The sequence below is a fragment of the Larus michahellis genome, chromosome 1, assembly GCF_964199755.1.
Source record: "Larus michahellis chromosome 1, bLarMic1.1, whole genome shotgun sequence".
Lineage (NCBI taxonomy): Eukaryota > Metazoa > Chordata > Aves > Charadriiformes > Laridae > Larus > Larus michahellis.
In genome coordinates, this window is record NC_133896.1 from 103131569 (window position 1) to 103158627 (window position 27059).

A 27059-nucleotide genomic window follows, 5' to 3' on the forward strand; every position below is an offset into this window, starting at 1 on the left:
TTTATGTCCCATGTGAAGAGTATGGAAAGAATATGTTTGCATATATTTGTAACAGGCAGTTAAAAAGAGAACTTGCTCACAAAGCGTTACCCTTCAAAGACATGTAATAACACAAGGGAGAAAAAGCATATCTTAGAAGATCCATTTTGTGTATCACAGCAAATCCAGAAATTATTTTGGACAGAATGCTTTACCCAACAGCTAAATGCAGTGTAAGGCAGAGTGTGAGGCTCTCAGGGAGCTGCTGAAAGAGCAGGCTGAAGGCATTGAGGCGGCCACATCTTGATCCTTAAGTCTCCTGCCGCGGTGTTGACTCTTTGTCAGGTGCAGCACGTGAATTGCTCCGGCTAATACACTTACTGACCATCCGACATCTTAAGACTGTGGCGTCGGCCCTCTACATTGTGGTCTGTTTCTCTGGTACTAGAATAGGTGAACATGGGAACCTGCAGGGTGAGTATTGGAACCCAGGCTCCCAGCCATTTCCTGGCCTACCCGGGATAGCCATGCCTGCACCCCGAGTGCATGCCACGCACGTCCCCTGCGTGGCGGTCGGAACTTCTGGGTACCTCCAAAGCCTCACAGCTGGTGCCCTCAACAGCCAAGGCAGAGCCAGCTGGCCCGGGGCCGGGGGGTTAGAATTGCAGGCGAGCGGGACAACCGGAGCCCCGTGTGGTGCGACCCGCGGCGAGAGATCACGCAGGCCCTCGGCTGGGGTTTCTCCAGCCCCAGGCCGGGCGGTTACTCTACCCCTGCTCCGAGCCGGACAGGCACTGTGCCGCTATCGCGACAGTCGGGCGGTGGAGGCAGGGAAGACGGGCGTCGGACGCGGCTTCACGGCAGCCCGAACGGACGGACTCCGGCAACGTAAGGGACGGAGCGGCGGCGGCGGGGCCACCAGCGAGCAGCCAATGGTTGGCCGCCGGGGAGCCGTGACGTCACCGCGCCCGGCCGAGACGCACCTGTTACATAAGGGGGCCGGGCGGCCGCCGCCGGCCCTGACCCTGCCGGCCCCGGCCTCGGCCCCGGCTCCGCCGCTGTGGCCGGGCCGGGTTCCCCTAGGCCGGGGATGAGGCCGCCGGCCGGGAGGGAAGGCGGCCGGCGGCGGCGGCGACGGGCCGCGGGGGCCATGGCGGAGAGCAACGCGGATTGGATGGGCTCGCTGCCGGCGGCGCTGCGCTCCTACCCGCTCTCCAACCTGGCCATCCCGGGTAGGGCGGCAGGGAGGGAAGGGGAGGTGTGGGGTGGAGTGGTTTGGGTGACGGAGCCGACGGGGCCTGTCCCCACTGACAGGGCCTGCGGGGCCTGGCGCCGAGGGGAGTCTCCTGGTGGCGGCGCGGCCCTGTCGTCGTCGTCCCCCCCCTCCCGCTTTAGAGAAGTGCTTACCGGTGCTTGGGGCAGGTCCGGTTGTGTCCGGTGCTCTGGCTGTAGGTTGGGCGCTGAGGTGTCTGCCCGTGCTTGGGAGTCGGAGGTTGGGTGTCTGCTTGAACTGTATCAGCCGCGTGGGAAGCCTTGTCTTCAGGTGTCAGAGCCCCGTCGGGCCTGAGCACCTGTTTGTGACTGAAGGGCTAAGACGGACCCGGTCCCTGGCAGGAGAGGAAGGAGGGCTTAATCTTCTGGAAACGCAGCTGTGAGTCTTGAGCTGGTGGATCTGTTTGTTTTCACTGCCTTTAAAAAAGGGAGCTGTGATCTCTGGAGTTTCTCTCTAAGGTTTTTTTCAGGTTGTTTAAGCAAGGCTAAAGGTAGGTCAGGAGAAAGGTTTGTTTACACTGAATCTAACAGCTGGACAGCCATCAAATGGAAATGTCTTTTATGGCAGAACCTACATACGGCTTGTCAGAGGGAAAAAGAGTGCAGCGTGGTTATGAAATATCCCAATGTGTGATGTTACACTGAAGACACTAAAATATTGTAATTACATATAAAATTTTCTCCCTTTCCAGCTGAACTTAAAATAACTAACTCCTAGTTCCTGTGCAGAGCTTTTAGTTTAAGAAATTGGCAAGTGTCATCACTTCTGGTTTACAAATAGATAAACTGATAAATGAGGAAGACAACAGATGACCCTGAAGCTGCATAGAAGTAGCCTGACTTTCCATCTGTAAATAGCAAAAAATAATCTAGTATTGCTTGTAGATGTCAAAAAGGGAGATTTTAGGGGCAGCTTCTGTAGCAGCTCGTTCTGATACTGGATGTTAAACTCTGGTCATTAGTGGTACGGGCTTGATTTTATGGTAGTGCCTTAGCTTGTCAAAACCCTTTGGGTATGGGTTATAAAGAGGGCATGTGAATACACTTCCCTAGAAACAGAGTGACTTCCTCTTTTGTGCCAGCAGAGATAACCAAAGGACATCTGAAGCATGTAGAGAAGGGGCAATCCACCTCCTGTAAGGTATCACAGCAGTCCCTCTTGTATCGCCTGAAGTAGAACAGTTGAAATGCCATGTTTTAATCAAAAGTAGCATCCTTCCCCCCTCCAAAAGTAGAAAAAAAAATTTTATGCAACCCTCTTCATTTGAAGAGGGAAGGGGACAGAAATGAATTTCAATGTTCATATAAAATTCAAGCACCTGCAGATTTTGCAATTTCTGGCAAAGAAATCCTTCTCTGATTTAGCAAGCAGTAGTAAAGCAACTTTTTGTTGCTGTAGCAACTTAAGGGCTGTGGAACTTTGCAGAATGTTATGATGTAGATTGTGTTAGGTGTGTTGCCCCTGTCCATCACTTACAACACTGGTTGTATGTTGTTTGTAGCAGAGAAACCAAGGAAATGAGTTGTTGTTTCAGTAATGCCATGCTGCTTTCAAAATGAGTAGTGGTTTTGTTGAGAATGCTTGCAGTGTATGTTTGTCTGTGCTCAAGGTTGTTATATTTTTTCACCCCTTTCCTGCATGTACCTCATGCAGCCTTTGAGCAGGGAAAAGACATTTTGGGTAGACTTTCTGAGAATGTTTTTTTATATTTCAGTCCGATGATTATTTTGCTGAAGTGGATGCTTGGTCTGGTGCTTCACAAAGCAATCTTTTGGGGAGCCAAGGTGATGTTAATAGTGGTGTGCAAGGAAAGGATTGTACAAAACATGTTGCAGGCGAGGTGTCTGTTTTACAGATGCTGAATAGCAGTGAAGCCCAGTGCTGTCTTCAAGAGAGATGAAAGGTGGGCTTCAGGTCAAATGAGAAGCATTTTTGTGTGTGCATGTGACAAGCGTGGCCTGCTTTTGTCTGTCTGTCTCTGGATGTGTTAGTTTTCACTGCTGGAGTGGTGGACTCAACTTGATATTGGATTTTCTGTTCTTGTTTGTTTCTTTTCCCCTCCTTCCTCCCAATTACTCTTTGTAAGCATAGGAGCAGAGATGGAACTCTAGTGAAGGTGCTGGAGTAACATTTGTTTTAACTTTAAAGTCAGCACTCAAAACCCTGAAACTGTTGTTTGGGTTTGTGGTGGGTTTTTTGTTTTGTTCCACTTTGCAAAAATGCAGGATTTGAAGAATAAATGATTCTACGTCCTTTTTAAAGAAAGGGGACAAAACGTTGGCATCATGGGGCTATTTAAAGTGAAAAAAATGATAGTATACACAGAAAAACTGCTTAGATTTATTTCATTGTATGGTCTTGTAAGTGGGAAAGTCTTCCTAACCCTCTTGTATGAAGCTAAGGATGTCTGTATAGAGTTCTGCTGCTTTATCTGTTGCAAATAGTTCTACTTTTGGAGCTGCTTGTTTTCACAGCCTTTAAAAAGGGTAGCTATGACCACTGGAGACCTCTTATAACCTATATTATCCTATGATTCCCTAAGCTATTAAATGTGGTATGAAACGCGCTACTAGAGATCAGAGAAAGTCATTGTTTGCTCAGTCCTTACAACCAACTGGTAACAAATGATGTTTAAGTTGGGTATTTCATGAGGTATACCAGAGAGAAACTGAGAAATTTGGGGTCATCCTGCAAGGCTTGGGTGCAGTCATTTCTAGAGTTCAGGCTTTTCTATTGTTTCTATTGGAAAAACTCTAGGTGAAATTCTAAACCAGCATAGTCTTGCCCAAGGAAAAGAGTTGAGGTTTCATGTGCGATATCATGAGAGAAAGAATCTTTTTGCAAAGAGAAATTGGCAAATATCAAGTAGCTAAAATGTTGTCAGCTTACATGCATATGATATAGTCAACAAACTTAACCACCTTCATCAAGTGGCGACCTCGTGTGAAACTCTAGAGGGTTTTCTCTTGATTATACTCCAGACTAATTCTCTTTGAATGTGGGTCTAAAAATTAACTCTTAAACATTTTGATTGTGAACGTGACCCTTGGCAGGGTAATGTGTATTATAGTGTATGTTTAATCGCAAGCTGTTTTACTTTAAACAACTTTATGAAATCATGTACAACTGTGACACTTATTTTCTTTGGTTATCTCTTAATCTGCATCTGTTGGTTTTGTAATTTCCCCCCTGAGAAATGGAACATGAGAAAAAGCTGCAGTGCTGTCCCTAACCTGCTTTTGAAGTAAATCGGCTATTTAAAGAATTTGCTGGGGAAGCCTAACCTGTTTCTTGTTTGTACTTGCATGCTGATAATTCATAGCACTGTGGCATGTCCAATGTGTAGTGTTTCATTTTGAGTACTTGCCTTTCTAATTTTTGCAGTATCACAGTTAACTAGGTGCTAGAGTCTGAGAAGTAGCTCTGCTTCTGAAGATATGGCACTGCTTTCCAATTTGGGTTTTTACATGAATACTTGTATTAGGACAGGTGAAACACTTCTTCTGTCTCAAGATCCACTTTCTGAGATCATAAGCTTGCTGTCTTGAGACAGCAAAGCAATCCAGCAGATGTTCACTGCCAACCATGAGTGTTTGCTCATAGAGTGCACCCAGAGCTTCAAGGTGCTGGGGAATGAGACAAGCAGAAGAGTAGGCAGTTCTGTTTTCCTTTGGGTCTCGGTAATAATGCATTTACTTAATGCTGACTGGGTTATTCCATCTTTGAATAATAGCTGTGAAAAAGCAGGTAGGTGTACTTGTAATTTTTGATCAAACTGTATCCCTATATCGATTCCCTATTCTGGTCAGGCTGGTTAGTGTGAGTTTTTCCCCAGTGCTGGTTTTCTTTCCTTGTCTGCTAGAGGAAATGTATGATCACTTAGGTAGGGATCTACTTATTGGAGGATAAAAAAGCACTTTCTTGCAGGAGCACCCAGAATAGTTATGGGTGCCATTACATAATAGAAGTAAACTAATCAAATACCTCTTCTGTCCCCTCCTTCACTCCTGCAAGTATGAATGACCACATTCAGCAGGCTGACCTGATGGAAAGCTTTTCAGTGTTGATGATGATTGTTTAGAGGTATATTTGTTTTTGAGAAGTGATTCCTGCCAAAAAACTTTCCTGAAACTACTGTTCATGAGATTGGGCAAACCCCAGGTTGGGCAATGAAGCACATGGCTGTCCTGAGGGAACGTGAAGGTTAACTTGATGTGTCATGGTCCTGCAAATGCAGGCAGGAAAGAAGAGGTCAAATGGCTGTATTTAGAAAACAGGGGAGGATTATATTTTCTTTTGCATAGCTTTGATAAACCTGCTATTGAGGAAAGAAGTTTAGTTGGGAACCGATTACATTTTAACTTAGTTCAGGTTCAATTTGAATTGAGTGTCCGGAGAAGAGAGTTGAAAAATAGAAAATTGGAAAAAGTAAAATGTTTTAGTTCAACACTTTGAAAGGTGATATTAAAAAAAAGACAATTAACAATGTTTGCATCCTAGATAGTAAGATTTCATTTTTAATCTCAAAACATAAATGTTTGTGTTGTAGGTAAAAGTTCGTACATCTAAGGCTGATTTGAAATACTAAAAGAGTTTCACCACCAAAAGTCATTTTTTCAGATAGCAGTAGGTATGTAATGCTAGGCAGGGTACTCTGCTGGTGTGGAGCATGTGGGCAGCCTGCATCTCTGGGGAGAGATAGGGCAGCTCCTCAGTCATGGCTTCTGATGGTGCACAGAGTCTTCTCTGTCATCTTCTAGTGACCCCAGCTGCTGTCTTTGCTTTGAAATGTGGAAGGGTGGCCAGGATCTCAGTTTGAAGCAATGCAGAACAATTGCCACATAGTGCTGTTCCAGCCTGCATCAGGCTGAATGATTGGTGGAGAGTGGCTTGTGGGATGCTGGGTTACAGGTAGCCAGAGCTGATGGAAGAGCTGAGTTTTAAAGTTCCAAAGGCATTTTTTTAACAGAGGAAAATAACCTTGGCTCAAATATGGCTAAAATAAAACTATATTGGAGAGTTGAAATAATTGTTGAAATGTCTTTAACTTGACCTTTTCACTCATCTCTGAGGGTAGATGTGACCTTCTAAAATAGCAAATGTTGGTCTTCTGCTCCAAACTACAGCACTGGTCAAGCGGCTTGATTTCCCTCCCACAGCACACATCTTTTCCATTAACTTTTAATTTAATAACTTTCCATAATTTGCTTGTGGGAAAGTCAGTAAGACTGACCGAAACTTTCTGCACTACAAGATGCTGCTGTATCCACCCTTTACTGAGAGGGTCACCCAAAAAAGCTGAGGCAGAAACCTAATGCTTTTGTTCTAAATGATCAAAGTCCTACAAAATGATCATCCCTGGAAAACAGAGTTTTACTCATACCTCTAGCAGGCAGTCTTAATGAGGAGCAGCCCTACTAGCCAAGCCTGTAGTTAAGGCGAAAGGGGTGGATATAGAGCATGGAGGGATCTGCGTCCTGTGATGACAAGCTGCTGTGGGTGACTGCTGGGTGCTTGCTGTGCTCATGTGCTAGGCATGTGGGGAATGCCTGGAGCTGGTGGGGCCCTGGGCATCTCCTGTGCACCTCACCACCCACTGGCTCTGGCCAGCTCTGCTGTCCTGACAGTGCAACTGTTTACCAAAAGCCCTATGGGCTGCTTGCCTTTTAGTTGGCCAAGCAGAACTGAAATGTTCTTAAAAGAAGCAGCAGCCGCCCTGTCCAATTAAGAATTGGGCATTAGTATCTTATTAGATTTGATTTATTATTTTTTTTCCTCTTTGCCTGCATGACCCTGAGGTCAGCTACCGAACTTCCTAATGCTGTGGTTTTCTTGTTTCTTTGTTCATGGGCTGGTGTGTTCTATGGATGTGGCTCCTGAGAGGAGAAGCGGTGGTGAGTTTAAAACGGCATCCTCCTTCCAAACAGCACTCCTTTGGAGTCCTAATTAAAAGGATCATTAAATCAGCTAAACTGGCCATCTGTTGGGGTAAAGCTCAAAGGGTGAAGAAATATAAGGTTAATGTTCTGATTCACCAAGCTTTATTTTCTGTCACCATTTAATTGGCATCTACCAATCAATGAGGTAATAACCATCAGAAGAAAACATCTGCATAAGTGTGGTCATGTTGGATATGATCTGTAAATACAGAGTTTTCAGGATGAACTTTTCCTGAAAGAACAATTTATTACCTTGATAGTCTGCTTCCTTGTAGCAGCAAATCTCCACTCTTGTTAGAGAGGGGCGATTAAACTATCTGCACTGCTATACTGATGAGAATACCTAATGGAAGTTGTTTCACTATTCCCATATAGCAGACTGTTCCCTTTATACATCCCTATGTGAGGAACTGGTGTGACAGGTAGTGAAGTAACTGTACTGGGTCTATGCAGGAGTTCTACTGGAAAGCTAGCCTCAGATCTTGGGGATTCTCCTTTTTAAAGGTACACTCTCATCTGTTTAGCCCAAACTGACTTGTTTTGGAAATGCCACAAAGTCTTCTTAAGGCAGCATATGAAGATCTTAATTTTTTCATCAGGAAAAACTTTCTTCCTTTTTTTTTATTTAAAATCTGTGTGCCCGAGAGAGTGACTTCACTGCCTAGTAAATGAGTGCAGAACATGCTTAAGTTTTAATTCAGACAGAAAAAATCAATCATAATGTTGGTATAAATTGTTGTCATTCTCCTGTGCTGTGTGAAAGTTCCAGTTTGCCTGCTCTTCCAGAAAAGATGTGAAAAGAGGGAAAAGAACTGTGTAATGAAAACAGGAAAAAAAAATGTATCAGGTTGCTCATAAATGGGAACTCATTGCTAAATCACACAAAAAAAAAAAACCCTTAATGGCAGTAACTCCAGCCAGTGCCAAACAGATTTCTTCTGTCTGGAAAGAAAAGCAAACTACCATGTGGTACTGTGTCCAAGAAAGTTTTAAGCAGTCCCTTTCTCTTTGTATCGTTTTTATTTCCCTTCCCCCTGAACTCCACCTCCCACCCTGAAAGGGGCAGTGGGGGAAATCAGGGTAATTCTTTGATAGAGAGAGGAAGTTTTCGTAAGAGGATTTGGTCTGTACTAGGCTTTGTCCTCCCTAATGAGACTGCATTAAGAATACCTAAAAGATTCTTTTAGGATTCTATTAAAATATAAATACTCATCTCAATAGTTTTAGATAATTAATTATCAATAGGATGTTTGTTATTCTTGCCGCTCCTCCTTTTGCTGGGCAAGTTAATATGAACTATTTGATTCACTTCATTAGTGAAAAGCTTCTAAGATCTTAATCTTTTGATTAGAAAATCTGGATTGTTAATGACCTGAATCCTGAGGACTTCTGGGCTTTGAGAGGCACTCTTGTTTATCCCATTTTTTCCCCTCAGTTCTGGCACACGCAGGACACTTGGTTTAGAAGAACCAAATTGGGGTTTGCGGGGCAGCCTTAACTTGCTAGCACTTGCATCCTGTGTTTTTGGAACTTGATTACTGTGCTTCTAGATGTTTTGGCTATGTGATGCTTGCTATGTCGTGTGTGGTGTTTAGTAATAAATGTGGAATGTACTTTGCGTAGTGAGCAAAGCTTGCTCTAAGAAGTTTGGCGTCATACAGCTAGTGTGATTCTTTGGCCATAAATGACCCTTTAATGCTTTTAGGGGGTTGGTACAGCATGTTGACCTTTCTTTTTACAAATGTTTAACATAACATAGGAGGTTTTCTTGCATTTTCCATCCTGTTAATATTCCATTAATGTGAAGAGTAGATCAGACAAATTAGTCTGATCTAGTTAAACTTTCTGACAGTGCACGCTGCTGCCTTTCTGCTTGCTTTCTTGTTTCTTAGTTAGACTTTTGCAGAAAGTGTCTTTAACTGCCACTTCTGGCTAGTCTACAGCCTTGCAACCAGGGAGATGAGTGATATAACTGTAGACATGCCTGTATCTGAAAAAACAGGAGTTCTTGTCATGCTTTCAAGTAATTGTCAGTGCTCAAGTATGTTCTGTGTTGGAAGATCTCTGCACTTTTTAAGCCATGTAGACATACTTTTATCATCCCTTGAAGGTACATTTACAAGCTTGTAAAAGGACACCAGGGTTGGTGAGATGATGCTCATCCCTATCCCTGTGCTGCAACTGTATATGGAGAAAGTACTGATGTGGAAACAAAAGATAATACAAAGTGATATAGCTAGTAATTGTTGAAATTTGAGGCTTAATAACATTCTGTTGATTAGTGTCATTTGTTTGAGCTACAACATGGGTTAATTTGACTATCTGTGACTAAGTAGCATGACAAATAGACATGCTAGAAAGCTAGACTTCCCTGCAGATGTGATGATAAAAGGCTGCTTTCTAACAATTAGCACAAAGGCTTCAACAAAGTCATCCTGAACAGTGAAATACAATCTATTTAACATACAAATTGAATTGAGAAGCGATCTATTTAACATACAATTAACTTGAGAAATCAGTGTAAAGAGAATAAAAAGGGGCTTAAAGATACAAATAAAAATTAATCCACAGTTGCACTTGCTGGGATAAAATTAAGAGGACTATCCATCATTTTAACAATCTGGCATCTGGAAGATACCTCTTTAATGCTATTCTAACCATATCACAGCCTTTGGTGGTTAAATATCTGGGCATCTGATGGGATGTGATTGCTTTCCCTAAAACTTCCAATCTTTGTCAGATGAAAGAAACAAAACCAAAATAGAGCAGCTATTGTCTGTTACTCTGTAAGAGCTGCCAGCTGATTCTCAGTCCCATAATTCTTTCTTTTGAATGTGCAGACTCTTTCATGCCTTAATTTAATGCTTGCTGCTTCATGCTATGCATCTTCAGCCTATTGGAAGGAATTGGCAAATCATCGTCTCTGTTTTCTTTCCTGTGCACAGCTTGCTTTTGGGGAAGGGCTGAGCACCAGATTGATGCTGTGTCACTGGAGTAGCTCAGTAGAGTTTGCAGTCTGAATGCTAATCCGTTCTCACGTACAGTGACTCAAGAAGGGAGCTGCAAGTGCAAGAACTTGCCCTTGAGGCAGTTCAGACTGGGGTTCCGACCTCTCTTTGCCTAAGGGACAATGAAGACTAAGTTTCTTGACTCTTCTGTGCCTTTTGAGTTCTCAGTCTGCAAGATGGAAGTTAGAAATACCTGAGTTTGTTAGTTGCTTTATTCACAATCAATAAGTTTAAGGAATGGATTTATTGAGTCAATACAAGGTGCTACTTATTTTTAAGATGTCAAGTATCATGTGAAATGTTTTGCTGACAAGACTTCTTGAGCTTTTTTAACTTTCCTGAGAAAGTGCTCAGTATAACTTAGAGAGATGCACACCAGTTGGTTGGTGAGGAACACAGACCATAAAAGATTTCTTATACATGGAAAAGACTTTTCTGTGTATGTCACTGTGAGAGTTTTGTGATGCTTGCTCTGTTCAGCAACTGCCAGCCCCTTTGCTGGTACTGTACAATGTTACAACATCGAAGTATCTTCACACATGCTTGTGTTAGACCTTAATTGACAATGTGGTTAGCAGCTCTGTCCTGGTTTCAGCTGGGATAGAGGTAATTTTATTTCTAGTGGTTGCTGTGTTTTCAGATTTGATGTGAAAGGAATGTCAATAATGCATATTATTTTAGTAGCTGCTAGGTTACATTTATACTAGTCAAGGATTTTCTCAGCTTCCCATAGAAGCTGAGAAGGAGCACAGACAGAACAATGGAATGGTCAATGCAATATTCCATACCGTAGATGACATGCTTGGTATATAAATGGGGGTTGGCCAGGGGGTGGGAATCTATGATCACTGCTCAGGTCAGGCTGGGCAACTCATCACGGGGTGGTGAGAGTGAGTTGTGCCTTGTATATATTTTTTTTCCATTATTATTTTCCTTTTCTGTTATTGTTCTATTAAACTGTCCTTATCTCAGCACATGAGGTTTGGGGTTTTTTTTTCCCTTTCCCCTCCTTTTCTCCCTACCCTTCCTGGGGGAAGGGGGAGTAAGTGAGTGGCTGTGTGGTCCCAGTTGCTGGCTGGGGTTAAACCACAACAAGCTCTAACACTGACCAGCTAACAAGATGGGGCTGGGCTGCTCCTTGCTTCTAGTGTAGGTTCTGGCCTTTACCTTTGAAATTGTACAGGATTGGAGTTAGGGTTGGGTTATGCTTTTTTCAAAAAGAAATCATGCTGTATCAGCAACCAGCCCGGCTCCTGCCATGGCTACACAATGGCTAGGCCTTTCCTGGAGTTTAGGGGTAGAGCAAAGGAGAGCAGGGATTATTTTGACATCATGATGTGATCAGCTTAGCATGTAGCTTAAAGTCACAGCTAAGCTACGTTAAAAGCCAGTGACTGAGCTGGTAACATAACACAGTGATCTTAAATTAAAGGGCCTGGTGTGTAGATCCTCACCTAGCTCTTACCTCTCTGTCCAACAAGTATCCAGTGTTGTTGCTTCAGGTTTTCAGTTTGCTTTTCGCTCTTACTGGAGTAAAAATGTTCTGGGTCCAGGTTTGGCCTAGATATTTCTCACAGTTGGTGGCTGGCCTTCTGTAAATGACTACTGAAAATCTAATTTAACTTCTGCTCTGTCTTTCCAGCTTCAGTATTGATGATGCTCCCCTGTCTGTCCTTCTTAGGAGGTGGTCCTAAGAACCACAGGTGGTTCTACCAACTGTGTAAAGGAGAACTTGTTTCTTAGATGCTCCAACTCATCTTCTACTTGGTTATATCTAGGTATGCATGTTGACTTCATTGTAAATAAGAAGTCAAGTTTCCTGTAGGCTTTTAAGCACAGCCACAGGGCAGGAGTTTTAAGGATCTTCTCTATAGAAACATGTCACATATAGTTCAGTTTCTCAAATAGCTGCCCTGTTAAGGAGTACAGTTCTTAAAGTATGTGTTGAACAAGTTGCAATGTGTGTGTAGCTTGTTTTCTTTCTTGTTGCTTTCTAGAGCTATAAATAGAATTTGGTGTGTGATAGAAATTTGTTCTTTGGATCCTTAAATGTGCCTTATATGCATCAATCTGCAAAGGAAAGGCTTTTGTAGCTGTGAAGTATGTGATCAAACTTAGGAAACAAGCTGTTTCTTGGCTGAGATTTGCTTAGACAACTCTGAGTTGACAATAATCTATGTGATGCTAGATAAAATTGTCATTCCTTCTTCAGTCAGATTTATCAGTGATGCTGTCTGAAGGAGTATAATGGTGCAAGTGACTTCTGTAGACAGCTCTATAGAGGCTGCTTCACAGTCCTAGTTAAAATGAAAACAAAATGTTTCTTATGGCCTTATTCTAGCATGTTAAACAACTTTCTACAGTAACCTAAATAGAAATTAAGAAAAAATTAAAATGGGTAGAATTGAGAACTTAAACACCCACACAAAGAAAAACAAAAACCTCTGTGACTTCTTTGTGCAAAGTGACTCATTCAGAGGCAGAAGACAAGCCCCTTGTGATTTGAGTCTGCTTTCCAAATATTGTAGAAGCTTGAAAGGCTCATTCTGCTGTATGGGGAGGTGTATGAAACTCAAACATCTGTGAGTTGCAGCTTGCAGTATGAGCCAGGCCTTATATGGCTTTTTCTGAAATGTCTTCATGAGATGTTTGAGCCTGTATCTTGCTCAGGGTACACATTTGGAGGTGGGGAAAAAAAATCTAGGTGTCACTCCAAAACTGACAGCTACTTTTGGATGTAGTTTTCTGTGGCAGGTACTAAAGAGCTTCTTAAGGTGACCATTTTTAAAAACAGCTTTTTGTTACTTGTCACTTGTTTCTAGAAGACTGAATGGAAAGCCATGAGTCACGCTTTTACAAAGACTGTGATGAATGCATGAAGAGTTGATCAGAATTAGTTTATAGTGTTTATTTGTAAAGCCAGGAAACTAAGCTTCATGGTTCCTTTTCAGTACTTCTGAACTGGTTGAAATTCGGGGAGCAACAGTGTATTTAAGGTTGTTGTGAACTGATGTTTGGTATGCGTACAGTCTGTACCTCCATGTGGATTAAAAAATCCTGACAAGATAATCCAACTGAGATCATAATCTTGTTTATAGCTCTGACCTTGCATCACAGAAAATGCATCAGTCTTCAAGTGAGCACTGGTACACAAATAAAAAGTTTGGGTAAAGGAGACTGTGGGTGCCTCAAATGTTGTCTTAAAATCGGAAATGACAAACTAGGATTTTTTTTTTAAACAGAGTTGCAGACTGAGGTAGAGGAGGAAATTCTGGAAAAGTATAGCTGCAGAAGCAGGGACAAGAACCCTGGGTATGCAGGAAGGGTAAATGCAGATACTGACAGCACGGTGCAGGGTCACTGTACCCCCAAGGCAGCTGGAAAAGGAGCTGCTTGTGGTAATCAGAGGTGGAGATGCTTTCCCTGTACTTCAGCAAAGTGGGCATGCAGGAAGCATGGGGTTTGGCTCAATGGGGAACCTCTCATCAGCTGTCCTGAAGAAAAAAAGGGAAGCAGGACTGTTAAGCTCCTGTAGTGTTTTTCCTGGCTGGGGCTTCCCAGGGAAGTCATGCCTGGAGCAGTTGTAGCTTCTTGGCTAGAATGCTGGTCTTGGGTGTAAATGGTTAAAATCCCTGGTAAACCTCAGTCTGTGGTAGATCAGCTTCTGCCCATCTCTGCTTTATACTGCCCTGGTACAGTGCAAACCGAGATACACTGCCCTATTACTCTTTGTTCTGTTATTGACTTGGAACAGCTCAAGATACTTCATTGACTCTGAAGCTGCTGTTTTGAAGGATTTATGTTACTTCCCAGTTTTGTTTCCAGTTACTACTGAGTTTTCAGTTGGAGGTGTTTGGTTTTTTTTCTGTAAGCACCAATTTTATACTGGAAATGCAGTTTCTCTGCCAAGATACAGATTGTGTTACAGGAGCTTTGTTGGACACACGTTATTTTGGCAGAGACTGGTGGTTTTGATTTTTGGACTTTTTTTGGTGAATTTTATATTCACCGTATCTGTGGTCACTCAAAGGCCCTGCCAGGTAAAAAACGTGTTTATGAACTTGTTTAATGTGAATTTGTATCTAACCATACAGTAACTGGGGGTGTACTCAATTGTTCCACCTCTAAGTTCAGCCAGTCACTGCTCATGGTTCAAACTACTAATCATTTATTTACCATCTTGGGGCTAAAGTGAGATGTGCTAGTGGGGCGTGTGCATGTACAGATCCCTCTGTCCATCACAGGAATAAAGATACCTGTTCCAGGAGCTCTGGTGTATTAGGTCACGATTGGATTTACCAGGTAGAATGAAAATAAAGCCTTACATTCTTTCAACGAAGCTGAAGTCTGATCTCAAATCAGTGATGTGCTAGGCTCTGGGAAAGCCTTTGAGATAGATTGGTAGTTTGTAAATGAAGGAAGGTTTGAAGAAAGTTTCCTGTTACCACTGATCTTATGGTCATGATTTTCAGAATGTGTTGAAATTGGGAGCTCACACAAGAGAACAGTTCAAACTGGGAACTTTAAGCATAGCTCCTGTTGTACAGTTAGGGAAAATTAAGCTGTAAAGTATAGTCCGGGAGACTCATACTTGCGCATAACTCTTCTGCGACCCTGCCGTGCACATAGGACTTCCTTCAGTTTACAGGGCACATGGGTGTATGTGTTTTGGGGGAGTCAGTTTTCTAAAATTAAATATTCTTGGCTTTTGTTTCTAGGGTCACATGATTCTTTCAGCTACTGGGTTGATGAGAAATCCCCTGTGGGACCAGACCAAGCCACAGCCATCAAACGTTTGGCCAGAATATCTTTGGTTAAAAAGATCATGAAAAAATGGTCAGTGACTCAAAATCTGACTTTCAAAGAGCAGTTGGAAGGTGGGATCCGCTACTTTGATCTTCGTGTATCTTCCAAACCTGGGGAAATAGGACAAGAGATTTACTTCATACACGGCTTGTTTGGCATCAAAGTATGGGAGGGGCTGAAGGAGATTAACACCTTTCTTGAGCAGCACCCCAAGGAAGTCGTCTTCTTGGATTTCAATCACTTCTACGCTATGGATGACAGCCATCACTTCTTCTTGATCAACAGGATCCGCTCAGTATTTGGATCCAAACTTTGTTCCGTTGAATGTGTTGAATATGTGACATTACAGTACATGTGGGAGAAGAAACACCAGGTAGGGAAAGGATGTGTTTTTCAAATCCCAAAGGTTAAGATTTAAATAGAGAGGCTGGGTGTGGCTTCCACTTAGAGGTATTGGCCCAAGGACACTGCTAACAGACAACTTAAAGCCCACTAGGGCCTCCTTAATGTAGCGTGCATTTTTCCCTTCATTTATTTGCACCTCCATCCATGGTGCAGCTAGACTTTGTTCTGCTCCCAAGCATGTTCCTTAAATAATTAAATGATAGTATCCTTGGAGCCTTGTGCTTCTTACAAATGGCTTTCTCATCTGAAAGAGCATGTTGTGCTGATTTGTGTTGGTTAGGATTTGATAAACTGTCATCTTTTTGGCCGGTGTGAAGCATATAAGCTTTAACATGACTAAGGTGTGGTACAGAATTTCTCTTAGCTGCTTTGCAGGTATCCAAATTTGTAGTGGCAAGATTAAATGCCTCTTCTCTGTGGTAACTGCTCCCATGCATATGCTCAACTGAGAAGAGGATTTCAGCAACTGCATGTAATTCTTAAACTGTAAAATGCGTGAGGCTTTGAGGAATTCCTCTGAACTGATGCTGTTAGTGCTAGCGTCCAAAATGAATAATTTGCAAGCTTGGGTGTTAATAAAAAGTGCTGCATCTTCGTGCTGTCCTCTTATAGAGAACTACCTTACAAGGCATAGAACTCTGACTTTTGATTTAGAGAAGATTTTGCTGACAGCAAGACTGACTTTGGCATCTCATGCAGTAAGTGCGAGCGGAATGCTGTTACGCCAGTCAGCCTGGTATGCTTTAGCCACTTAATGGGAGTTATGCAGAAGATGGCAAGACTGCTAAAATCCTTAACTTCAAGTATAGATGTAATATTCTCTGACAGTGCTTTCAAATACTTTTCAGCTGAAATTTTTGAATGGCATTTCAGTATTCTCCTGGCAACTTTTTCATTTTGAACTGATGACCCTTAAAGCCTGAAGCAATCCTGTCCTCATAGCTAACCAAAATGATCTCCATCTCTTTTGTTGGCAATAGTGAAACAAACTTACTGAAACTTATGACTTGGGAGTAGCTTCTTTTTGCTTGGTCCTCTCTTCACTGCTATGCCAGCTGCAGCAGTACTGTATAGGCATAAACCAATGCAACATACTGCTTAAATATGAATAACATAGCTGTGACTTTTTGTTTATTTTTCTCCTTTTTCTTTGTTCTGTTAGGTTCTCATATTCTACCACTACCCTATATATAAGGAATACTCCTTCCTGTGGCCAGGGAATAAAATGCCAGCACCATGGGCTAATACAACCAATGTGCACAAACTCTTACAGTTCCTGGAGACCACTCTTGAGGAACGAAGTCGTTATGGGACTTTTCATGTTTCTCAAGCAATTCTCACGCCTCGAGTGAAAACTATTGCACGGCATCTAATTCGTGGTCTGAAGAACACGCTTGTTCATAGGTAAGAACTTGTCTTTATTTCTCGGTTCTTTACTTACTGTATTTAATGTTGAAAGAGGCACTGAGTAGGCAAGAAAACAAACATGTTTGCTTAGAAGTAAGACTTGCTGAAAACATGCAGTTTTGTTTCATTACTATTGGTCATGTGAGATATCTGCAGTTTTTAAAAATAAAGGATTACTGAAAATAGGGCGTATATATATAACAGGGTATATATGTAAGCATAAGTGTATTTCCTGGTAATCAGAGCTCTTCCTGAGTGTGATATTATTTCATAAAGCATGGGCTGGACCTGTTGGTTCAAATCAGTAGTTCATTTCAAGTTGGCTGAACCTGAACGTAGGGGAGGGCAAAAAGCTTGTGCCACAAAGGAGAATTGCATATTTATAGAGTCAGTTTTGCCTTTGTCTGTACAAATCTTGTCTCAGTAATTTCAGTAATGGTCATAGTATGACAACAGGCAGTGTTTTATCTTGGTTTTTTACCAAAAATTAGATTAACAATTTGACTTTTTTTATACCCATTGTACAATTAATTTGCCCATGAGTAAGATCATTAGAAGAGGGTTTTGCTTTGAGTAGCGCACACCACCAGCGATTTTTAATAGTGTTAATAGCGTGACCAGGATAGGTTCCATGTGACTTTATTTTATGGCATTATCAATTTGTAGCCTGTTTGCTGAAAATTGCCAGAACTGAAACAGTCCTGGTAGGATCTGGTCTCCTGGCTCACTGTTTAATGTTGCCTGTTTTGATATCACTAACAGTTTATCTTGCCATAATGATACTAAATTCCAAATTATACTTGTATAGGTGGTCACTACTGGTCTAATTTGGTCAGCAACTGAGCTTAATATTAAGCAGTGAGATAAACACACATCTTCAGCAGCCAGCTCATGTTCCCTTTGGCAGAATCATTGGTCACTTTAGAAGCAATTACAGTATTATTATTTTGAAGCCAAAGTCAATGTAACTTATTTTCTTAAAAACCCTTTCTAAAAAGAGCAAGTGTTGTGCTTTTGCAGTCACAAAAGTTGTTGATGGAAGCAAGGAAATGCCAGGTGAAATATAAATCATGGAGTTCTCTGTCTCCTTCCTGTTTACAGACGTTTTTCTAGCAAAAGATAATTAAATCCAAATGGTGTTTGCCACGGTGTATTCATATCTCTGCTCTGGCTTGCACTTTGCCCACGTTTGCACAGTCAGTATTAGACACTAGGTGGTGCTCAGGTGCTTTGAGACTATCATTTGCTGTCGCAAGTTGCACAAATGTAAATATGTATGCTTATTGGGGGTTACTTAACAGAGAGCACGGATGTAATGTATGTCTGCATACTGTATATTAAAGGTACTGTTGTCTCACGATTAAAGGAAAGATCGTAGTGAACTTCTACTCTAAAACCAGTAAAGAATCATCTAATTCCATGGAATGGGCAAGCAGTTTTGTTTCGAGTGACTCCTGGCACAGATCTAGGCTGTAAGCTGTAAGCCTACCTTCGCTCCATCCCTTTCCCTGGGCCCCATCATTACCACTTGTTTGAAAGTAAACAGTGAAAATTTAAAATAGAGGCCGCTGTTTGCTAAAGCAGGATTGCTCGTATACATTTACACATGCTAGCTGATTTGTATGTGTAAATCTGACTTTGCAGTTCTATGTAGATGTCTGCCTTCTCATATGGAAATTTTGCCCTGAATAGGAATATTTAAGTGTTCTTGAGCTCTTGCTGAAGGAGAAATGTGCAGCATTCACACTTAGCTGGCTAAATTCTGGTGTGTCCATTGACAGGGGTAGTAATTATGCCTTCACTCAAGTCCTCTCTTCTCTTGGTTCTTGACAAGATATTTCTTTTCCACAAGAGCTGTGGGGTGGTTTTTGTTGTTTTTTCTTCCCCATCCTGTTAGCTAATGTGCTTGCCTACCATCTTCTCATATAATTTTGTATGCATATTTTGGCACTAACTTAAATCATTCTAATATATTTAGTCATGTATCATTAATAGTGCTGAAAACTCTGGGGTTTGCATGTTCCAGTGCAGAAAAGCTTGTGCAGATTTCTGACTTGCACTCTGTCCAAGAAATGACTTGAAATTTCTCCCCATGGTAGAATTTCTAACTCCTTTTAACTTAATTCCTGACACACCTCATCTTTCTCTGGTTACAGTGATGTATGGTGGGATGTTTAACCACTATAAACCTGAGGGTTCGATTCTGTGTTTGGTTTCCCTGATCCTGTTGCTCTGGGTGGGTCTGGAGGCTGAAAAGAGTTTGGAAATGCAGTGTGCTGCCCCAGCAGCTTCTTTCCTGCCTGTGTGAAGGCAGAGGTGGGCAGGGGAGCATCTCAGGCCAAGTATAGCCTTGTGTGACGCTGAAGTCTGCTGTGAAGTTAAGCTTTTGGTTCAACATGTCCTTGGGCAAAACCAAACCAGGATGGACGAAGTTGTATTGCAGGGTTAAATCCCGAAGCACAGTCTGCTTGGTGAAAACAGAGTTCACAAATGTTATTTTGTATGTATGGTAGTTTGGATTAATGATCGACCGATATTTCTATTTCATAGCTAATTGACTGCATGCTATATTAAGCACTTTTCTCATCAAGTTAGTTGCCTTTTGGGTGGTAGTCAGGACCTGATCACAAATGTGAGGTAATAACATAATTTGCAAACAGCATGATGCATTTAAAATAGAGTGTGTATAGAGAAGAGTCTCTTAAAATGTCTAATTTTCTTTATTTCACTTTCCTTAGGAACCTGCCCATGATTTTAAATTGGGTGAAAGCACAGAAACCAGGTGTTATGGGTGTTAACATAATTACATCAGACTTTGTGGAGCTGGTTGACTTTGCTGCTACAGTTATTGCATTAAACGACCTTCTTCTAGAAGAGGATGAATCTGCAACTAAATCCTGATTGCTGTGTCCCACTTGTGCTCCTCAGTGGACATCTTTGAACTGTGCTAAATGTTTTATTTATTAAGTGAAACCTATTGTAATCTCTGTTTATTGAAAAGAAGTTTTCTAGAGGAAATGTGGTTAAACATCACATACAGGCGGGTCCTTTCTAGTGATGTGTGGATCTGAGAGGAACACAGAGTGCTGTCTGAGTGCTGCTGCGTGTCTGTGGCTACGTGTTTGACTAAGTTATGCACACATCTGCTGCAGTCTGGGGCGATGTCTGCCTGCCAACAGGAGGCTGGCCTCCGGAGCAGATGTACCCGATTATGGTGTGCGTTTCCCTGGTGACTGGACTCACCGTCCCCTTGTGTGCCCATCCTGCTTATTTCTCAGCACCAGGACTCAAACTGAAGATCGCTGCTGATCCCTTAGCAGCAGTGTGACCAGGCCGGCCGAGATGGTATTGTTCTTGGGCCACCTCAGGCGTAGCTGGGCTCAGCTGGAGGCTGCTGCTGTATTCATTACGCTGTTTTAGACACTACCTCTGACTTACTTGAAGAAACAACATTGCCGTTGTTCAGGGGGAAGTTGTTGCACTGTGTTGAATATCGAACTGTCCTCTGGGCCTGAGAGGCAAAGGCTTGGCTCTGCCTCTTGGGGCTCCAGACTCTTCTTCTGGACCTCTTCGTTTTACTTTAATACTTTAATACATTCATTGCAACTGTGTTTAACTGTGTCTCTTTTGGCTTTAATTTGGAGAATGTTTGTCTTCAAATTATGAGGATCGTAACTCACAAGTCTGAATTCCTGTTGTGAGACATTTGAGAAACCACAGTGTAACTTCTCTCTTTTGCTTGCTGGTCATTTGTTTTTTCCATCCATCGAGTTTTCTTTGGGGAAAGTCTCTCAGTATCCAAAGAACTGGAGCTTACAGGGACTACTCAAAACCCAAATATTGACTCTGATTTGCAATGTGACAGTGAATTCCAAAATCAGACCCAAAAGTTGTGATTGTTGTCAGAGAGCCACAGGTATGGGGGAGCAATTTGCCCAGCCTGTACCTGCTTGTGACAAAGTAAGCAATAGTCACCCAAGCACAGTCAGGCATCAGTGCTGCTTCTTTCTGTAGTCATACTTGGTTTTGTGTTGATTCACAACAAAAAGTGACCGTGTGTGCTTGAGCCAATGCAGTCACATGTTGGTACTCATCAGCACTTAATTGACTACCTGATAGCAGTCCTACAGTCTGATTTATCTTTGGTTAAAAGTAAAAACGACAGTGAAACACAAAAGTGACTGATTAGCAGATACTTCGCTGCTCAATAATCTTTCTAAAGCAACTGTTGGTGCACTAATTGTTTGGTGATTATGAATTTGTATTAATCTTTAAGCTATTTATAATAGAATGGATCATCTTTATGGCTATTTTATTCAAAAGAAAAGTGATTTGTTATTTTGTTACTGTGTGTTGTGTCTGCCATCGTGGTCTGACAGCCCAGAAAAATCTAAAACCTCTTTGCTTGTCACATACTCTGAACTCGGGACAAGTTTATTTAAAGGTTTGCAAATCTTCCCTGTGAACCTTGGCCAAGTTCTGAGCAGACTGTAATCTGATTTATCTATTCGTTGCATGGTTTTCATTAGAGTTCCTCAAACTTTTTTTTTAACCGAATCCTTTTTCTAAGGGAGTTGGGGGTTGGGGGGTATCTGTCTCTCAAGCTGTCTTTCTCCTTTCCTCTTGTGTTTCAGTGGGATGGGGGGCAAGTCATGAAAATCAGATTTTTGGGATCTAAAGCTCAAACTTGTAGTTTAAAACTCCCTTTGAAAACCCCAGCAGAAGGTTTTTATTGTTTTTGGTATTTTTTTCTGGTTGATGAAAACTGATGGAACCTGTTTTGAACAACAGTATTTTGTTTGCAAAGTTATTTAAAATACTTGGGTTTTTCTTGGCTGAATTTTGTGCTAACCTACTTTTCTCATGGCCCCAACTGAAACTCCATGATAGTGTTAAATGTATGTGTTTGGTTTCAGTGGTCTTTTAGCTGCAAATTGTCTTAGAGCTCAGAACTCGGAAGAACTTGGTTTGAATGCTGATGAGGCTGAAATAACAACATTTTGCAAGGTTTTCTCCAGAACTGGAGGACAAGGTGAGAAGGCGAAGTGAGTACAATGTTTGCATTAGACCCCTAATATATTGTACTGTATATATCTACCTCAAAAGAGATTTGTCAGGCTTAACCAATATTTATATTGTGTGTGCACAGTAATGACTGTTGTTTGTCCTTCTGTTGTATTTATTTGAATAGAGATGTGATGGTTGTAACTCAGGGCTTTGGTTAGGTATTTTTAACTACAAACTCAGAAGTTTCTGTAACACATTTGCTGTTAGGTCTTGCCTCTTGAAATAGGACAAAGGCATGCTAGGTGTTAAAAGTGTTAGCAGAGGGAAAAGAAATAGAAAATAGCTTTAAGATTAATGAAGGGGAGGGAGGCGGGGAATACAATTCTGTAAGCTTGGCCTGTCTGAAGACTCGTGTTTCGTTTCAGAGCAGTGCTTGGTGTTATGCTTCTATGTGAGGAACCTGATGGTCTCAGTAGTGGGTTGGGCAATTGTCAGATACAGTTGCCCACAACAACGTATCTCCTGCAGACAACTCTGGGCAATGTTAATGCTGGCGTTTAGAATTGGTTTTAGGGTAGTCCTAAACAATCCTAAGCAATATGAACCACCTTTCTTCTGTTACACGTTATAGCCCATAACAAAGCTGCCTGTACAATAGGCTTATCTGTCTGACACAGCACCACAGTGCATCCAGATTTCCTCGCGTTTTCCAAAACAGAGCTCTTCTAGATTTGGACTTTGGGCTGCAGACCTTATTTTCCGGCATTATAAAAATAACAAGGTGAGCTGGGCAGGAAGGGAGGATCTAGGAAGTAGGGCAGTAGTTTGCATCCAGTGCCCATGTTGCAGGTGTGGCAGCGTTTAGCCAGGTTTCGGGCAGCAGAGTGGAGCAGGTCTGGCAGGTGAGTGACAGCGGCTGCAGCTTGAACTGAGAAACTCAGCTGAGAGTCTGGCCTCTGAGTGGGCTGCAGATGTGTAGAGTATGGAGCAGCTAGCAACCTGCATGGTCATGTGTGTATGAGCTTGAAGAAATTAGATTGTGAATGCAGGAGAAGACTGGGTGTTCATCACTATTGATGTAGACCTGCATCTGTTGAATAGTGATTGTCCTGCTTGTATCTTCCCAAAGTAGGGTTCAATTCTAAACAGTTTAGATGGAAAACTCCCCCAGGAGAGTTGTTCTGAGGACTTGGCTGTTCTGTAGGTGCTAGGAGAAGAAAAGCCATGAAACTGTAGCGGCTTGAGGCAAAACACTTACTTGAATTGCATATTCTTGAATAATTACTTGCATGGTTTGCTATTCCAGATTCAGGTTACTTATACATTGTTTTCTGACTGTTGTTTCTTTTGCTAATGTGCAGTCACTGAATGCCAAGCACACTGGTGGTATGCTTGTTCTCCTGGCACTGACCGCTGCCATGTGTAATTGAAGGGCATACCTGAAGCCCAGGAGACCTCTGTATGTATCCCCAATGGGAAGCAGCAGGGAGAATGTTGTTAGGAAGCATACATGAGTAGGTTTTTAGCATCTTATCATGTGCTTATATATGAAAATAAAGAAGAGTTATTACTAGATTTTGCAGACTCTGAATCTTTCCACTCCTTATTTGGGAACTACCGTCTTAATATATTTAATAATGGTGGGGCTGGGAATCATAATGTTGATTGTTGTGAACAAAAGACAGATTCCTACTGTCCAATTTTATCTCAAGAACTGAAGGGATACCAACTTGCATGTGCTTTGCTGTGACGCAAAGGATCCCACTGGAGGCAGGGCTAGCAAGGCAAGTTTCAGGGGTGCTGTGGTCAGTGAGAGATGTCAGACTAGGAGTCTTCAGAGCGGAAATGCTGATGGCAAAAAGGGCCCTGTTCTGCTAAATAAATTCTCTGGAGAAGAAAGGAACAACTGGGGTCAATAGTATCTTTGCTTCTGACACATGCTCTTTTCTGCTGTGTTGGTACTAAGTTAATATGTTGGAATTTAGAAAGCACCTGTGCTGTAAGGCTGAGGAAGCACTTTTAAGCAGGGATTTTGGATCAAACCAGAAGTAGGGCATCTGCGAAGATGCGTATCTGTTGTTTTCATCTGGCTAAGACTTTGGAAATACTTTTTTTGTGTACTTGTCTCAAGTGTCAGAGTTCACTGTTGTATCTATCATCTAACAGACCAGGGTTTAGGACTTCTATAAATAGAGGACATAGCCATTTTGAATTAAAACTGGATTTACCCCTGGAGGTCTGACAGCATGTGTGACTTGAGCTTTACTTGCATATATGGTATTTAATACAGGGTCCATATGCAGTTTTAGTAAGACTTTAATCTAGTCTCAAGCATATTGTTACCAAACACTAATAAGCCAAGTCTTTGGTCAGAGGACCACTGTCTGGGACAAAACTGCAGGCAAACTTTCAGTGGTTAGTTGAGCACTGAGAGATGATCTCATGCGAAGAACAAAACTAACCCAAAACTTCATTCAAAATTCAAACCAGGTCAAGATGTAGTCTTTTCAGCAGTGGAAAAGATTTTATTTTTTTTGCTTTTCTGGGTGTCTGACAAATTATTCTTCCAACTTTGTTTTTTGACTGACATGACGGGTAGAAGAGCCAGAACATATGCAAAGAGCAAATTTTATACTAAAACGTGTATGTTGGGCTTAGTCATACCTTCCAATGATAATCCTGTTAGCTGTTTGGTTTAGGTTGTTAATTCAGTCTCTATTTTATATTAAAAAATCAGTCTCACTGGTTCAATATGGCTGTCTTGTTGTCTTGTAAGCATATTTATTTCTCTACCAGTCTTACCAAGTAAACAAGCTTTAGCTTTTATTTGTAGAGACTGGAATAGGAATGTCAGCTTTAGAACTGTTTGCTGAATCTAATTATATTTTATATTCCTGAATATTTATGTATTTTGTGGTGTTCATTGAAACAGTACTTCTCTTACCCTTTGTTAAACCTGTGATAACTTCTTCTATATCTCACTTAAATTGAACTGCAATGTATTCTGAATTCTAAAAAAGTATTGCTCAGTACATTCTGTATAAAAATAATTTTGATGCTTCTTTGGTTTTGCTCAATGTAAAATTTATTTGGGAGTTGGATTTTTTTTTTACTTGTACTATTTATACTTTCTTTGGAAGTGGGCAGAGGGAGCCAGGTGAAGAGTTACCTTTTCCCAATTTGTATTTTGTGCAGCTTCTTGTCTTTCTCTTGGCAGTTTGCTTTACCCACACCGTCCAATTCAGTTTTGTAAAACCAGGATGCCTCATCTGAACTGCAGATAAACTTGGGGTTAACATCTGTTTCTGTATGTTTTACTCTGCATCTACATCAGTGGGGTTTTTAATCCTGAAAATAAAAGTACAACTTGAGTTAATCATCTTTACTGTGTGTTCTTCTGTACTGCTGACTCTTTTGATAAACAAAGATTATATTGTGAGTCAATTAACATAAGTTGAGCTCAGTTTCTTTTCTGATGCGGAATGGTGTCATTGAGGGTTGTTTTTTGGTTGTTTTTTTTGAGGTGCCACATCTTGCTGCACTTGTGTCCCCTGGGTAGTCAGATCTGGGCAGCATGCTTTTTTTTAAGATGTGGTGAGGACCCCTCTGTGGAAGTAATAGTGCAAAGTGATTAGAAAACTCAGTATGCTTACGCTTGCATGTGTGCACCATTGCATCTCTGCCTGAACACACTTGGGCTGAAGCATGATAATACATGGATCCAGCTGTGTCTCAAAAGCCAAGTACAATTTTTGTGCCTCTTTTACTGCTGTAATACAGGTGATGAAATTCCATGGTAACACTTGATCAGGAAACAGAATACTGATAATGATTCCCAGAGCTTGGGCTAATGTTGGATGATTGTAACCCAGTGAGATCAGTGAGACCCTTCCTTTGGGTTATTTTCAGCTTGCCTGTCTTGAGAATGTGGGAGTACTGGGGGCGGGGAGAAGCGGGGAATGGATGACCTGAATTCCCTTGTGTTTTCAGACACTGCTAACTGATGGGAGCTGTGCCTGCAGATTTTATTTTTGTTTTTAAAATCCTAAGGGTAGAGCTGGGAGTTCAGATTCTAATCACTGCTGTCCCTACCTGTCGTCTCAGACCTTGAGGTAAGTGTTTACAAGCCAGACTAAATTAACAGTGACTCACGTACATAGCTAGCCGATGGTTTCAGTAACCTGTCTGAAATGTGCTGTAGGCAGGGAGCATGCCACTAGTTTTTACAGAATATATACCTATGCAGTACAAGTCTAATGTGAATAGCATAAGTTGCCAGCATGTGAAAACGTTGATGGCTAAATAGCTTGCAGTAGTAGTGTTACTTTTCCCCCCCCTCCAGATACTGTTTCCCCAGGCCAGGAATCATATACCTTAGAGGGGACTTCAGTTGCAAGAGTGAGCGTGATTTTATCATATTGCTTCCTTAGGGGATTTAATAGATTTCTTTTCCTCAGTCTGCGTGCCTTTCAGCAATGCTGCACAAGGGCACGTGTGCATATACATGCACATCTATGCACAAAGTAGGTACCTTTTATGAAGTACATAATGCGACTGCAAAAAAGACGCATGTTCTGTGACAAATTTATGCATGCCCTTTATACCGGGTTTTGCTGTTGCCACAAACCTGTGATTAGCTGTTCAAACAGAACCATTCCTGAATTGCACGTGGCTTAGTATTTGCCTTGTAGGAGATACTGCTGAACTTGCGTGTGGGTTTTTAGCAGTGGAGGGTAAACTCTTCCATGCTGTCTGAAGGAAAGCCAGCTTGAAACCCAGTGTATGCTGCCAGCTGCTCTCGTTCCACGTGTAGCTGGAAGGTGAGCAAAATGCTGGCAGGCTCTGGAGCTGAGTAATGGTAAGGTCACCGATTCTTCTCATCAGTGAGGTGACACACCAGCCATTTGCATTAGACTAGAAAAGCGTTCGACCGAAAAGCTTGTCTCCAATTTAAATGTGGTAAGCAGTGTTAGTTTGTCAAGTTCTTAGGTAAGCAAATGCTGGAAAATGAAACCAAGTGATTTTTTTGAACTACTGCTGGTTAGTGAGTCCAGCTGCTCTTCTCAGGGATCCAGAGTTTGCTTGTTTCTGCTCAGCTGGTAGCAGCGCCACTGCCTGAAGTCAAGATAAAGTGGAGCCTTCTGTAGAAGATGGTGAGAGTGATCAGGATCATTAACAGGTAACTTGCTGTATGGATAAGCTGTTAAAATAATCGTGCTTAAAATCAACTTTCTC

At 41.9% G+C, this 27059-nt stretch overlaps 1 protein-coding gene across 1 annotated transcript; it reads left to right on the top strand.

Annotated features, from left to right (window-relative positions):
- The first annotated feature begins 953 nt into the window (after positions 1-953).
- PLCXD2 (phosphatidylinositol specific phospholipase C X domain containing 2) lies at positions 954-25205 on the top strand. The gene is made up of 4 exons (XM_074597448.1): positions 954-1211; positions 14918-15378; positions 16573-16814; positions 19556-25205. Exons 1-4 carry the CDS (start codon positions 1070-1072, stop codon positions 19716-19718), a joined length of 1008 nt encoding a protein of 335 aa, XP_074453549.1. The 5' UTR covers positions 954-1069; the 3' UTR covers positions 19719-25205.
- The last annotated feature ends 1854 nt before the right edge of the window (positions 25206-27059 follow it).